The 15878-nt window shown below is 37.9% G+C and overlaps 1 protein-coding gene across 8 annotated transcripts in view; it reads left to right on the forward strand.

Annotated features, from left to right (window-relative positions):
• Positions 1–15878, forward strand: part of TCF12 (transcription factor 12) — a 168873-nt gene that overhangs the window by 91931 nt on the left and 61064 nt on the right. For all 8 annotated transcript variants that reach the window (XM_030457257.1, XM_030457256.1, XM_030457255.1 and 5 more), the window contains one exon: positions 3467–3531. In XM_030457257.1, the coding sequence (XP_030313117.1) occupies positions 3467–3531 (65 nt within the window). The remainder of the gene's footprint in view (positions 1–3466; positions 3532–15878) is intronic.

Genomic DNA, 15878 nt, shown 5'->3' on the forward strand with positions numbered 1-15878 from the left:
CTTGAAGCAGTGGGGAAAGGTGGCTTCACTACTGGCAGGCATTTATAGCACAGTCACTGAATTAGTCCTCAACTGAGGTACTGCAGTGCTGCTTTCAGCTCACTATCACTTTGCATCTTGCTGTTTCAGTTCATTCTGTGGTAAGAGTATTTAGGCTGCACAGCTGTTATACAGATAGATTTATTATGGAACACAATTCCTTGTGTGGGATTCAAAAGCTATATTAAGTTGTGAGCATATTGCATTTAGACAAGCGACTGCAAGAGAAAAATGATTATTTACTAAATGCTTATTAGTATTTGAATTGGTGTGGAAAGTGTCAAGATTTTAATTTTATGAAGTTAGAAAATACTTGTCAAAATGCTTAGTGGGATTTTCTTAGTTGTTATTGTTTTGTTTTGTTTTTTTAACTCCATGGGCTTTAAGCCTGTTAGGTAGGGATTAGATCGCTGAAGTTTTTGTTGATATAAACAAGTAAAATTTACAGAAAAAACCAAAACAAAAACCCCAAAAAACCAAAGCAAACTCATTCCAATTTATTCAAATGCCTTGTGAGTTGATCTGTGCAGATTTACTATTCCTGTATGTTAGCAACTCAGTTATTTTTAGATGTCCATTGCTTTAGTTCAAATCTGTTTGGAGAACAAAAGCCTGGGATATAGATCCATCAATAGGTGACCTGGAGAGAAGTTTACCATGATGTAAGCAAGGTAGATTTTACTTCTAAATTGACAAATGTAATTTTGAAGCATGTGAGTTAGGAGGTTGTTTGAACTGCACTGGATGGCAGGGACTGCCCATGCATTGATCAGAGGTTATGTATGGGACCTGCCTCTTGGTTAAGCCAATGAGGAACACATCTTCTCGAACCTGCCATTACTTACATTTCAAGTAGTTGACTTACTACGTGGAGTAGTTGCTATGCGTTTTCTCTTATCTTATGGTAAATCAGTATTACCTGTGATGTTGAGCTTACAAGGCTTTAGGTAGTGAGAATAGCAACGTGCCCAGTCTGGGGCAGCTGAGCTGTGCTGGAATGACCACTGGCAATTTGTAGTCAATATTCTTCAGCTCTTCCATTGCCTGTAGAGTAAACCCATTCTGTGATAGTGCCAGACAGCAAGATGCTGGGAAACCTTTTTGATGCAGTAACAGTGAAGCTGCAGGTACTGTTGATGGAGTCCTTCCTCTTCTCTCTTGAACATAAGCAGGGCTTTGCCCCAGACAGCTCAACTTCTCTTTCCTATCCTGCTTTATCAGTGTGGTGCTCCAGTCCTGCATAAGGGACAACAGGTTGCACAGTGCAAGGCAAAACCAACAATAGGAAAACGTGTTCTTGTAGGGTGTGCCTCTTTGTTGGTGTTGTTTAAAATTGTGTACCTTTAACACTGTGACACAACTGCAGGTTTAAGAGTCATGTCTAAGTACTTGCACTGGGAATATGTTTGGGAGGACCTCTCTGGGAAAGGTGCTTGATCCTAGATCACTTTCCAAACCCTTTGTTGAAAATCTTAGCCATCTGAACGTGGGTTAAGTGGTAATGTGCTCCAGCTCTAATTCTTGATAAATGTTTAGGCAGTGCATCATCAGGCAGCCTTTACTTTTCTTGATCATTTCTTAGAACCAAATTTAGTATAGACTGGGCTATGCTATTCTAGTCAGCTTTTTCCTTTAGTATGAACCCACCAAACTTTTAAAGTGATAACATTTAAATAACATGATTATATGCATTCTTATCTAACAATTCCTTGCTTGCTACACAAACAATAATTTAAGTCATAATTTTTCCACTCTCTGTAATTGGCTTTCAGACAAACATTTGTTTTAAAGCCTGCCTGGAATACTGCATACTTCAGTTGAAGTTGTTTATCATGTGGTACAAGATTCTCATTTTCTGGAAAGAAAATGCTGACTCTGGTTTAATATGAACAGCATGATTCATCCTACTACATATAATTTTGCATGCTAGGTATTTTATTTGCTCAGTGCCCAGTAGTTGTTAGAGGCAAATTGCTTCAGCAGAAAAATGCTAACTTTTTTCCTTCCTTTGTTACAGCAGAGCTGCCATTTTCCCACTAAACTATTGTTTACCAGAATACCTGGAGTTACCAAGATTGTAATCTTGCAGAGATGTTGTTCAAAAAAATTGAAACTTTCTCTTCCTCTCTGCTTACCTAAGCTGCACTTTTAAAGTGAACAATAGAGCATATTTTAATTTTTCCTCATTTATGATCACATTTATGGATTTTTTGGTAGTAAGAGAGAAGATCAGGAAAAGCAACGGGGAGCCCTGGTGTAGGGAGTGTGATTGCAATAGCTTGGAGCTATTTATCACTGAAATGGAAATGTGTAAGGAAGGCTACTTTTTCTTCTCATAAGGATTGGATGACACACACATTGTTTAGAAAAGTGAATGCCTAGTTGGGCAAAAGGATTTTTCACATAGATAGCTATTGAGGTTTCGTTTCTTAGTGTTCTGAGTGATGTTATGGGATGTTTCTTACTCCTAACTGTCCTAATTAGGTCAGGCAGATGCACTGGGTGTCTTCTGTTACACACTTTCCTGACAGCTGTCTGATTCTTGATATTCATTGTTCAGCAGAGTCTTCTGTTCAAGATTTTTAAAGAAGTCTTGATGGATAAATGTCTGAACTGAGCTTTAATATACACACATGCCAGTTTGGTGGCATAGCCAACAAATTAAGCACTAAGTAGTTTTCCTGGAATTAACAAACATCTGCCAATGTCTTGTGACTTCAGATAGCAACATCAGAGAGCAGCCACTCGGCACAAGGAGCTATATTGAGTCTTTTCTTCCTACAGCAAAATATTGCATATATGGCAGAGGAGTCTGTTCTGCTGTCTGGACCAGTTAAATTGCTTGAGTTTTGTACCTGACTGGGATGTACGTGAAACAAAAGGATTTTTAAGGATTTAAGGGATGAGTGTCAAGAGCTGAATCATTCACTGTGATCATTCACTGTTTGATGTAGGTTTTCATGTTGTTTTGAGCTGAAGTTTTTGTTCAATTTTCATGTGTTTTTTCTGGGTTTATTTCACTGTTTAGTATATTCAGCACCTAAGATAATACCAGTTATGTGTTAGGTTAATGTAGGAAGGAGAAATGTCAGAAAGTGTCTCTGCCTTTGGTCACTGGTAACTGAAATGAAGCTGGACCTTTGCTCTTTCTATTTAAACATAATGGTAGTGATATTTTATAACAGTAAAAACCAATTATTTTTACTGATGGTACATAAGAACTGGCACTAGATGAAGTGTCATCTCTTAGAGAGTGCTCTGTTTGAGAGTGCTAAATGTAAAAAGCCAACTTTTATTCATGCAATGTAATTTTTATAAATTTACTGTGATGTCAACAGATTTTCTGAATTGCATATATAAGGATAATTGATGCAGATGTGTAGCTGATTTCAAAATGAACCTAATTTCAAATGTGTTTCTTTCACAGGAAAAACCTCTGATAGAGGTCCATTTCCATTGTATGGCAGAGATACGGGGATACCAGGCTGTCAAGTAAGTATAATGATGATTCAAAGCAAATGGAATAATCTAAACTAGAATGTAGCTTAAGTTACTCGAATGTACCAGGCTGCCAAACATAATAAAATAGAATGTGTTCCAGAATTTGCAGAATACATTTTCTGGCTTATGCATGGTCAAATCACCCTGCAGTTAAAGGAGACACTTGCTATGTGCAAGTGGACCTGGTTCTGTAGATCATGAAGGTGAAATCCTGTGTTAATAGAAGGGAGAATGTTAGTAGTCTGAATATACTGAGCAATGTATTTTCAGTCTTGTGTATTGCATGTTTCCTAAAGATCACTGTGAATTGAGTTTTCTTACCCTTTGCAGCTATTTGTTCCTCTCTGAGTCTACAAAAAGAATTGCAGACCAGTACTCATTATGTATCACTATTAGTCTGTGACATAATTTGGCAAAATGACCCACAAACAAACAGTAATTGCAGAATGTAGTTCATTAGTTAGCTATTACTCCTAGTGGAGAAGTTCACGTGGATTTTAAAGGAATCCAGTGTACTAAACCTTCAATTTTTTACTATTAGGTTATCCTGTGTAATACTGTATTGTTTTGTGGTTTTGATTATGTGCTTTTCAACTAAGAAGACTTTGTTTCTATGTCTTTAAATCTTCATTTTTAGACTTAAGATTTCTTCCATGTTATTTCTAATGAACCACATTAAGAATGTTCTGATTATTGTTTAAAAGTCTGTTTTGACTGTACAGGAAGTTTGAATGTTTAAAAAGTATAATTACCCGTTGATTACACCCAGTATTTGTTTACAAAAAATTAAATGACTAATATATTATGTTTTAATTCTGAGAAATTGATTTGTCATGCTTGAATATTTTTAAGTTTTACTTCAAGTAGACTATTTGCTCTGGGCTGATATTTTCAGAGTCTTTTAACTAGAAGGTTGTGAAGTATGAATGGGCAGCACCATGTGGCAATGCAGTCCTAATACGACTTCCCCTTACTAGTTCTCTGCAACACAGATGTTACAAACAAAGGTCTATTTGTAACTAAAGCTGAGCTTTCAGTAACATTCTCACAGCAAACCTCCTGAAGTTCAAGCTATGGGCTTCACATTCTTGCCAGTCTAGACAGGCAAACATTGTATTACTGTTGTTACTATTGTTCAAATAACTCCATGTGTACTGTATTTAAATATCCATATTTTAAGCTTTACATTAGTTTGGAAGCAAATTAATTTCCATGTTACTCTTTCATTAAGTTAATGTTCTATATCAGAAAATGGGTTTCTATTAACTTTGCATAAAATTCTGTTTTGCTTTGTGGTAATGAGTGAAATTTCTGCTGCTTGGCTTCTCACTGAGAAAAATATTTTTATATCTCCTAATTGTTTATGTCTAGAGCCATTTAATATTTTTACATGTAGCTACTTTAAAGCCATAATCTTAATTGTTTCTGTTAACATCTAATTCTATTTATTCTTTTGATATGCTTCCTACTATTTCCCCTCCTACAGTTTCATTCTCAACCATTTATAGGATATGGGAAAAAAGGTTATTTTAGGTAAATATCTTTTGGGTTTGTATTCAGGGTAATAGAAAACAATGGTTTTGGTTTCCATTACTTAAATGTACTTTTTCTTAAAAATATTCTCTGATGCTGTATCTAAGTAATCTTTGTAATTAAAGCATCTAACTTTTGTCTTACAGTCAGTGGACAGAGAAAAGATCCTATATTCTTTTAAGCCTATAGAGGCTGGAAATCCAGTAGGTGATTAAGATAAGTCCTTAGAAAAGATAAATGGAGTTAATTTTACAGTGGTGTGTATAGTGCAGGTATATTTTTGATAGCAGGTATGTAGCAGCGTCACTCTTGGGTTGAAATTGTGGTAGAAAAGCTTATGTTTTGACCTAGGTGTTCTCCAGTAGTTTCACAACCCTGGGAAATTCCAGGGATTTAATTTGGGTAAAGGACCTCACCTCAGGCCTTAATGTTATGTCAAAGATAAATTTCCTGGATTCACCCCATGCAGCGCTACAGGCTGGGGACAGAGTGGCTGAGAGCAGCCAGGCAGAAAGGGACCTGGGAGTCTGGATTGACAGGAAGCTGAACAGGAGCCAGCAGTGTGCCCAGGTGGCCAAGAAGGCCAATGGCATCCTGGCCTGTATCAGAAACAGCGTCACCAGCAGGTCCAGGGAGGTGATTCTGCCCCTGTACTCAGCCCTGGTGAGGCCACACCTTGAGTACTGTGTCCAGTTCTGGGCCCCTCAGTTTAAGAAGGATGTAGAGGTCCTGGAACAGGTCCAAAGGAGGGCAACCAGTCTGGTGAAGGGACTCGAGCACAGGCCCTATGAGGAGAGGCTGAGAGAGCTGGGGCTGTTCAGCCTGAAGAAGAGGAGGCTCAGGGGAGACCTCATTGCTCTCTACAACTACCTGAAAGGAGGCTGTAGCGAGGTGGGAACTGGACTCTTTTCACAGACGACCTTCAACAAGACAAGAGGGCATGGTCTTAAGTTGTGCCAGGGGAGGTTTAGGTTAGATATTAGAAAGAATTTCTTCACGGAGAGGGTGATCAGGCTATGGAATGGACTGCCCGGTGAGGTGGTAGATTCTCCGTCCCTGGAAACATTTAAAAAAAGACTGGATGTGGCACTCAGTGCCATGGTCTAGCAACTGCTCCGGTGGGTCAAGGGTTGGACTAGATGATCTCTGAGGTCCCTTCCAACCCGGCTAATTCTATGATTCTGACAATGTTGGTATTTTGTCATGCAGTATTTGCCTTTTTTATAACAAATATCCAATCTTTGATACTTGTTCAATTGGTGGTGGTTCCAATAGCTTCTTATGGCAATGCTGGCCAACTTGCCATTCTTCAGCCTGTATTTTAAGTTTACATGTTCCGTGTGTAAAATGTATTTACTTTTTAACACATGGCTTCTACCCTCTCTAAAGTTGTCAGTGCAGTTTCCAGTTCCAATTGCACTGCAGTTGCAGATCCTTCTGCATTATTTGCTTTTTGAATTTTGTAAACGTGGTCTTCATTTTTCATCCAAGTCACTAATTATGAGGTGGAATGATGCCCAAAACAGATGCCTGCATAGCTTCAGTTAATATATTTACCCAGTGTTGGTCATGAACTCCTGGCTACTGTTTTTTAAAAAGCTATTCTGTGTATTCAGCAGCAGTTATAGATGTCCATGGCTCTTTAGTTCACCTGTGAAATGTAAATGTAGTTAAAGCCTTGTTAAAACACCTCTTGTGCTGTCAGAGGAATAAGTAAGATGGGTTTTGCATATTTTATTCCAGCTGAATCCGTATCACTTCTTCATTATCTTCTGTTTTGCACTCTGTTTCTTCCAGTACTTGAAAAAAACCCACAGAAAATCAAACCAAAGCACAAAAAAAAAAAAGTGTGGAGGAATTATAGGCCACTGCTTTTGTTCCTCCTGGAAACAAACCTATCAACCTCTTTCCTTATTAGTCTCTGCACTCTCTGATCAATGAGTTTTCAAAGACTATGTGAGGTTTCTGAAATTACAAGAATGGCAGAAGCCACTTGTAGGGGGTCTTACTGGATACACATGAACTGAAAATCTCTGTCTTCTCCAAATGCTCTCTTACTCTCTCTGTTCTTCTTAAAGCAAAGTTCTTTTCATGTGTCAGTGCTGTAAATGGTATTAATAACCTGGTGTGGGTGGGTGATGAGGTTTGATTTTTACTTCCTGTTAAGTTTAGAGGACTGGAATGATACTTCTCAAGACTGTTCTAAATTGCAATGCTTAGCACACTTACTATCTATCACTTCCATCCTTTACTGAAAATGATCTAAACAGGGATTTGAAGGGACTGAGCTACCTGCAGGCTTTATATTTAGGCTGTAAGAGTTTAAGTGTGATTGATTTTCAATGTAGCTTGAAATCTAAGTGACTTTGGTAAAGAAAGGTGATTCTTATATTCAGTCACAAGACTATAAATATGGCTAATTTATGACTATTTTAGCAAAGAACAAGGGCAGGGTTTGAGTTTGTGTCCATCAGGTTTATTAAGCAAGCCAAAAAGGATCACCCTAGGGTTTACCATTTTCCACTGGGACTGTTACAGGCAAATAACAATTTTGAATATGGTAGTTGCATTGTCTTAAGCTGTGTTTCTAGATAATTTTTAGAGCTAATATTAATAAGGTTAATGGTGTATGTTTGTCTGCTACATTAGAACCTGTGTTTGTCTTGTACTTCGCAATCAAGTTCTGAATAATCTCCCTGTTTTTCTCTTAATTTGTATTTAGTGTGTATTCTTTCTCCTTGTGTCTTCACTTCATTCTGCACCTTTCCCTTACTATTTTTTCCCCCCTCTCTAATGTTTGGTAGAGTATATAGACTAAGTTGATGGGTAAGATAATAAATTGAGGCTCATGAAGAGTTGATTAAAATCTGTATTTTGCTATCAATGAAATGTATTGCTACATGGCTTGACACAATGTCTGTATTTGTGACCTTGAATTGGAGGGAGGAGAGTCCTTTGTGAGTTTTGTGGGGGCTCCCCCATTCCTGTTGAGTGTGTAGCTGCAGATTTGGGAAGGGCATCTTTTCACAAATCTTAAATCTGATATAAATGAAGTTTTCAGAAAGCTGCTTGTTAATAAAAAGAGTTTTCTTCACATTTGTGTAATCCAATACTGAAAACTGTAGCTTATGTAAAAGAAATGAGATCAGACTTCATATATTGGATGCATGACTCCCATTTCCAGTGTCATCAAGACGGTACCCAGCTGTCGCTGCACATTGCTTTGACAGGTCTGAGCTCTGAGAAAGACAGGAATCTGCACTGTTTTCAAAGTGAAATTGAGATAAATGTGCAATACATGTGTAGCTGTTAGCCTAATTCTTCTAATTGTTTCTGTGGGTCTCCACAGAAGCTAACTTCATCCCCAGGAGCCTTTAAGTGCCCCAGCTGATTGGCAGAGAGAGGGGGGATTCTTCTTTAGCCTAACAGTGTCTGTTCTTCTGTGCCTGGCGAAGCCTCTCCCTCCCCACTGGCATCAGTAGGCTGAAGATACTAAATTATCTGTGGCTGTCCCCTTAATTTCTGTTTTGATTCTGAATTATCTTGCATGAAAGATAGATGTTATGGCTTTTTTGATATGTGGAGATAACACAGGTACCCTCCTTTCATAATTTCATGTCTGCTTACTATCCCATGTGTGAGAAAGGAGCTAAAATCAAGTGCCAAATGTAAAGGATGTTAGACTAGAGCTTTAAGAGGCATTCACCACACTCAGTTTAAAGTGTAACCTTTCTATAAAGAGATGTATCTTAATTTATTTTTCTCTCTAACCTATATATTCTATATGATGATGGGACACTAAATATAAAACTGATTTAGAAGAAAAATGAATTAATGGCGTATCTGTAGAGTACATGAATGCTGGAAGGAGCTATGGATTATATCTACTAAAAAATAAGTCTATGTAAAACTATGTATAATACTGGATAAAATATTTACTAAAATATATACATATGCTACTATTTATTTGATATGAACTGTAGGTGTATGAATCAAATGAACAATTCATAAGATACTATGTATATGATATATATTTAGTAGCAGCACATGGATTTTTAACTTGTTTCTGCTGCTATTATTATCTACTGCTTTGTGCATATTGTTAGTAAATAAGGTTTCTTTAGAATCTTTATTTTTCAGATAGAGGAAAAAGCCACTAGAAAGCCAGTCTCATCAGTGTTTCCAGTAATACTGCTAACACCATTTTCCCTTCAATAGCCATCAGCTCTGCTATTGCTGTGAAGCTAATGTGACTTACTTAACAGCATATTATTGCATCATGATGTAAGGTGCATCAGGCATTATTAAATTACCCAGAATTTTGCAGTATGACCGTAGCATTTTATGCATGTTAGAACCATATTTAGTGCTCCTTATGGGAATATATTTTAAGTAAACATATTAAGACATGATTCACACCTTGAGTACTGTGTTCAGTTCTGGGCCCCTCAGTTCAAGAAGGATATTGAGGTCCTGGAACAGGTCCAAAGGAGGGCAGCCAGGCTGGTGAAGGGACTCGAACACAGATCCTATGAGGAGAGGCTGAGGGAGCTGGGGCTGTTCAGCCTGAAGAAGAGGAGGCTCAGGGGAGACCTCATTGCTCTCTACAACTCCCTGAAAGGAGGATGGAGCCAGGCGGGGGTTGGGCTCTTTTCCCAGGCAACTCTCAGTAAGACAAGAGGGCAGGGTCTTAAATTGTGCCGGGGGAAGTTCAGATTGGATATTAGAAAGAATTTTTTTCACGGAAAGGGTGATCAGACATTGGAACGGGCTGCCTGGGGTGGTGGTGGACTCTTCGTCCCTGGAGGCATTTAAAAAGCGACTCGATATGGCACTCAGTGCCATGGTCTAGTGACTGTGGCGGTAGTTGATCAAGGGTTGGACTCGATGATCTCTGAGGTCCCTTCCAACCCAGCCTATTCTATGATTTTATGATTCTATGATTTCAGACAACTTTTTTCCAGGATTTACCAATTTCTTCTTTATCAGGAAAAATATATACCCTCCACTAGAATACTAAGACAGATGTAGTGGTGTCTGTACATCTTCAGAATGTGTTTTGTGTTTCTTAAATTACTTTATATGTGTTATGTTACTTGGGTGGTACCTTGGAGAAGAAAATGAGTTGACTTGTGTCTTATTGTTAAAGTTGGAAGAAACTCATCCACCTTTAACCTTTGCTATGATTCAACATAAAAACCTTTTCCTCATCTGGGTGCCAGTCAGAGAAAGTTAGATTTGTATTTACCTGACTCAGTGGCATTGAAAAGTACTGCAGAATTTAATACACTATAGGTATTGAGGAACCAGAATTCTTCTGTTGGCTTTTTAGCAAAAATTTGTCAACTTTGTTTATTGACTTATGGACAGCTTTCTTCACAATTCAATGTGAAACTTTAAAGGTTTGCATCTTGCTGTCTGCAAATATGTAAGGGGTGAGTGTCAGGGAGATGGAGTTAGGCTCTTCTCAGTGGTGACCAGTGATAGGACAAGGGGTAATGGGTGTAAATTGGAGCACAGGAGGTTCAAGTTGAATATTCGAAAAAAATTTTTTACTGTAAGGGTGACAGAGCCCTGGAACAGGCTGCCCAGGGGGGTCGTGGAGTCTCCTTCACTGGAGACATTCAAAACCCGCCTGGACACGTTCCTATGCGAAGTGCTCTAGGTGGCCCTGCTCTGGCAGGGGGGGTTGGACTAGATGATCTTTCGAGGTCCCTTCCAACCCCAAGGATTCTATGATTCTATGATAAATTGACAAGCATGAAAACCTTTTAGCTGTTAACATCCTTCACAGAATAAAAAGTTTGGGTTTGTGCAAAAAAATTTCAAGTCTCCTCTTAACAAACATGCTGTAAGAGCTCTGAAATAAACCCAAAAATTGCCTTTAGCACCAATTTCTTGGGCAATTTAACAGATGAGCACTTTGGCAACAGAAATGGTTGCAAGTGTCTGTAACATAGTCAGTAATTTGCCTCTTTCAAATTTACAAAGACTCTAAAGCAGTTTGAGCAGAATGCAAATCTAAAGAACAATCCTGCAGTGCTGGGGAAAGTAGCATCTCAGCACATGCTCTTAACAGCTATCACCCAGGTTGAAGAATTGCAGTGAGAGTAGAACTCCAGAATTGTGAGCTGGCTGGGGAGAACATAAAAACTCACTTAGATTGTGCATGGGCAAAAATGGCAACTTTTTTGTTACTGGTAAGACAGTGAGGAATATGCAAGCAGGAGTGAAAAAAAAAGTTGTAAGGTGTGTATTGTATAATGGGGAAGATTACCTTGGTTTATTTTAGTAATATATCAGGTAACATTAAACAGCTGGAGGAATAAGCATACAGACAAAAATGTGAATGTGAGGAGGTAAGGGTAAATAAAAATGTATGTGGGAAGCAGAAAAGAAATTCATTGACAAAAATGGAAAGTCAAACAGCAGTATCAAAAATCTAATTTGAAATACATGGGTTTTTTTATCAGAACAAAAAAACCTCACCAACTTGGAAGTGGCAAGAGTGAAAGAAATAAGGAATTGAGAGCAGTGGGTTAGAGCTGTGGTGCAGTGGTGTCTGACAGCTGAGACTTTGCTTAAAATGTTTGAGTCAAAGAAAATGGTGTTTGTAGCACACTGCATTTTGAAAAGTGGTTGCTTCCAAACAAGTCTTTCTCGATCTGCAGGTGTAGCCCCCAAACAGCAGCATGGCAGCACATCTCTGCAGTTGCTGCTGGGATGCTTTGCCAAGATGTTAACAATTCATGCTTTAGTACAAGTGCCACTGTACTCCTATGCTTTACTCTGGCATTATGTGTCAAAGGATAGTAAGTGCTGGATGTCTTGCTGGAAGATGAGAGAGGTAATGTGAAGTTTGCATAAGCAAACCCTCTCACACTTTCAGAGTTCTGTGGGTTTTGTTTCTTCTGTAGAAATTCTGTTTATATCCTGAAACTTTTTTTTTTTTTTTGTTACTCATCTCTAAGATTTCTATCCCTGCTTGGCTTCTTTGAAATAAATAATTCGGAAGTTACTGTGTTGAGGATGTGCCATCTGCTCCTGTGATGCTGTGGTGTTATTGAAAAGATTTTAAAAAAGAACAAGCTAACTAATGGAGGGATTTTAGTTAATAGAAAAATATAACTAGCTTGTCAATGTTTGGAAATAGATGTGTTTAGACCACACTTCAATGGCAGGCATTAGAAGAAGTAATATAGTGGCATAAGGGGTGCTAGGGGCTAAACCTTGTAGTTAGTGTCTCTTGGATCCCTTTGGGATTTTTTTGGTTGGTTGGTTGGTTTTTAAATAAAAAAAAAATTTAAAAGCAATACCGACAAACCAGATAACTTCCAGATTTTGAAATCCAACCTTGGAACAAAACCACCACCAACAAAAAAACAAAAAACAAAGAAAATACACACTTCATTGTACTTGTTTACAATAAAAAGAAGTATGCATGTTTTAAACATGCTAATTATAAAAAAGCATAGGTGCTTCTAGAGGGACCACCATTGTGCAGTTAAAAAAAATAAGCTAGAACTTTGGTGCCAATAAATGATAGATTGCATCACCTATGGACACACAAGTTGGGTTTTGTTTTGTTTTGAAACTAGTGTATCTATTAAACAGTAATGGAAAGCTCTTCCTACCCTATGCTGGCAGTACGTTTGAAGATTCTTTTAGATGAATGTTCTCATTAAGGCAGAAAAATACATTATGTTCTGGGCTTTTTTATGTCTGCAGTGGCACTGGTAGCTTTATTTCTTCACGTAGTTTTAGAAACAGCATGAAGAACAAAGCATCTGTTTAAATCCAAGTAATACTGAATTATCAAAGTATAAAAAAATAGAAGGCTTGTACCTGTGTGGGGTTTCTAATGTCAATGTAACTGAAAAGCTGACAAACTGATTTTATTTTGTAAATTTTCTCTTTTTTTTATCTCATCTTCTCTGACACTTTTGGTATCGGTGTCTCTCCAGATCAGACTTTTACAGTTGAGCTATGAATCTCTACAAACAGTTTCTGTAGGAAAGGCTCACACAGTGTTAACTGGGTTCTGATGGCTGGTAGTGTTTTAAAAGGCTGAGCTGAGAACAGGGATATAAGGTTTAAGGGCAGACAGAATGTCCAAACTTAAGTTCGTTTTGCTTCATTTTACTTCTCAAGAAAATCAGTCAATATTAGCTTTCTCTTGATTATGATTTATTAGAAGTTAATTACTTCCTGTGCTTTTGGGAAAATATCATCTACCTCTCAGCAGATAAGAAGCCTTAGATAAGATTCCTTTTTTCGAGAGCTGGAGGTGACCACCTGAAGTTAATCAGGGAAGACATCCCCCCAGAATGAAGCGGGTAGCAGGTGCTAGGAATTAGTTCTAGTTGTGGGGGATGCTATTTATAAAATGGAAGCAGTTCTGCAAGGAATCATTTTGAATGTCTTAACCAGACAAACTGTTACCTGTTTTTGCCCATCTTTTTCTTATACTACTTAGAGTTGGCATTCTTTAGGTTTTTTAATTTTCTTGACTTCTTTTAAGTTTAGTTTTTGTGCTTGATTGTATTTCAGTTAATTAATATCCTATAAATCAATATATATTAAGCATCTTACACACTGCTGCATGAGAAATTCAAAAGCATGTCACACCATGGAGTGCAGATAAAATTTCTTTGGCTAATTGTTTTTTGTTTCTAACTAATCTTACTGCATTAGAGCTGGGTGCTTCTAAATTAGAGATTTGTGATATTAATGGAGAATGGAGGGGGGCAAAAAAAAAGCCCAATTCTTTTTTCCCAGCCATACCTGTCTGTCTCAATGAGCTGCATTACCCTTTAGATTTTCTTGACTTGTTTTCTCTTTTTGTCTATAAGTAGTTTAATATGTTGAGACCCCACTTACCTTCTGTTTTCATTTCACAGGGAGATAAAGTCCTTTCCCAAACTTTGCATCTGCACAGTTTACTTCCCTCATGATGAATACAGGCACTGAGTAGACCTAGGAAGGGGGAGGAAAAATGTGGTTTAAATGCTGTTACTCAACATCTGCTGGCTGGGGTGGTAGTTTCTGTGGAACTAGACCATTCACAAGACAATAGTGCTCCTGGTGGCACAGATTTCTAAAAAGCCAGGAGGGAAGGAGAACATTCATTAGGAGATAGTCAAAGATACTTACTGGGCTTGGCTATCCATTTATTAGCATCCTAGTACTGGACTTAGCTTTCCCTGGACTGTATGTGGAAACATGAGTCCTCTGTGTTAAGGCCTAACAATGATATGATATCTATACTAATGACAGCTTTTGAACTCTCATTATGTTAGACATTTTCTGAGCTGGTGCTTTGAGCAAGTGAGATTTTTCTCTTGGTGGTGTGGGAGTGATGCACGGCTTCCATACCATAAACATGAAACATTCTACTAATGGTCTGAAATCTTTTGAAATCATTTTGCTGAAGATGCAGAGGGAGAAACAGATGGAAGGATAGTTGGAGATTTATAATATCCTTTACAGTCTGATTTCTGTAAATAAGATTCAGCATAAAATCTTTTATTATAATGTTGACTTCTCATGCTTGTATCTTGTAATCATAGAGAAAAGCAGGAAGGCTGGTACCAAAAAATGAAAAAGTAGATGAATAACCCCTCAGCTGCTTCTCTTCTGACATTTTGCAGTTCTCCACAAACCTTCTGCTATTGTATAATCACAGTAAGGAAGCTGTTCAAATTACTGTTTTCGTAATGTAGCGAAAAGATTCAAAGGCAAAGGGAGGGGATTTTGACCTGTAATCACAATGCTTAGTAATGCCTTCCTAGGATTCAGTCAGCAACGCAAAAATACCTTGCCTGGGGGGATGAGTGAAGACAAGCTGAGCCAGCATAACCTTGGGGATTGGACACCGACATCAGCAGGGTGCTGCTTTTAGAAGCCTAAGAGAGAATTTGTAGTCTTGCCAATATGCAGTATCAGTGCAGGGGAAGCCACTACTGCAAAAGAGAGAAGGGACACATTCAGAAGATTTGTCTTAATTGGATGCTTTGAAGACGTTTAAATGCAGAAGGAAGAGAAAATGTTTCCTTCCCTTCACATTTAATCTTTGCTCCACCCACTGCTTACAAAAACATATCTGGAATACCAAATAAACTTCTTCCTTTTCCCACCTCTGTCCCTGTACTCGGTCTGAGTGTATTTACACATAAACAGATTATCTGTGGTTGCAGATTGTGCTTAGGTATACAGCACTGAATAAGCAGCCCATGCTGATCCAGAAAAGCTCTGGTATAAAAAGAACAAAAATAATAATAGATTTGATACCTTGGTACTTACTTTACAGTGTTAACATTAATTGGGAAGACAGTAAAACTAAATATCTGTTATTTTGTTTATGATGTTGCATCACTTGAGTATTTAGTACCCTAGGTAGCAGTTTTTTACTCCAGTGAGCTAGATTAGCCTGATTACACTGGCAGGATGCTGTTGATGGATGACTGTCATTATCTTCTCAAACCTGCATGATACTTTAGGTATAGGAGATTATAATTAAATTTTTAAGAGACTACACTGAGATTGTAAGATCTGAGTATTTTTTTAAACGAGGAATATGTTTGCAATTATCAGCACGTTGTTAGAGGATCCTCTCCTGAGATGTTTTATTAGCACTGATTTTCTTTAAATTGATCAAGAAAAAATGCTCAAGTTATCATATAACACTCTAGATGTTGTTTTGGTTATTTAATTCTGATATGTTCCTCCTCCTGAAGCAGACCAAAAATGTATCTGATCAAATTTATTGGTAATGGTTTGAAGATGTACAGGTTAGCACAATATAT

The sequence above is a fragment of the Calypte anna genome, chromosome 10, assembly GCF_003957555.1.
Source record: "Calypte anna isolate BGI_N300 chromosome 10, bCalAnn1_v1.p, whole genome shotgun sequence".
Taxonomy (NCBI): Eukaryota; Metazoa; Chordata; class Aves; order Apodiformes; family Trochilidae; genus Calypte; species Calypte anna.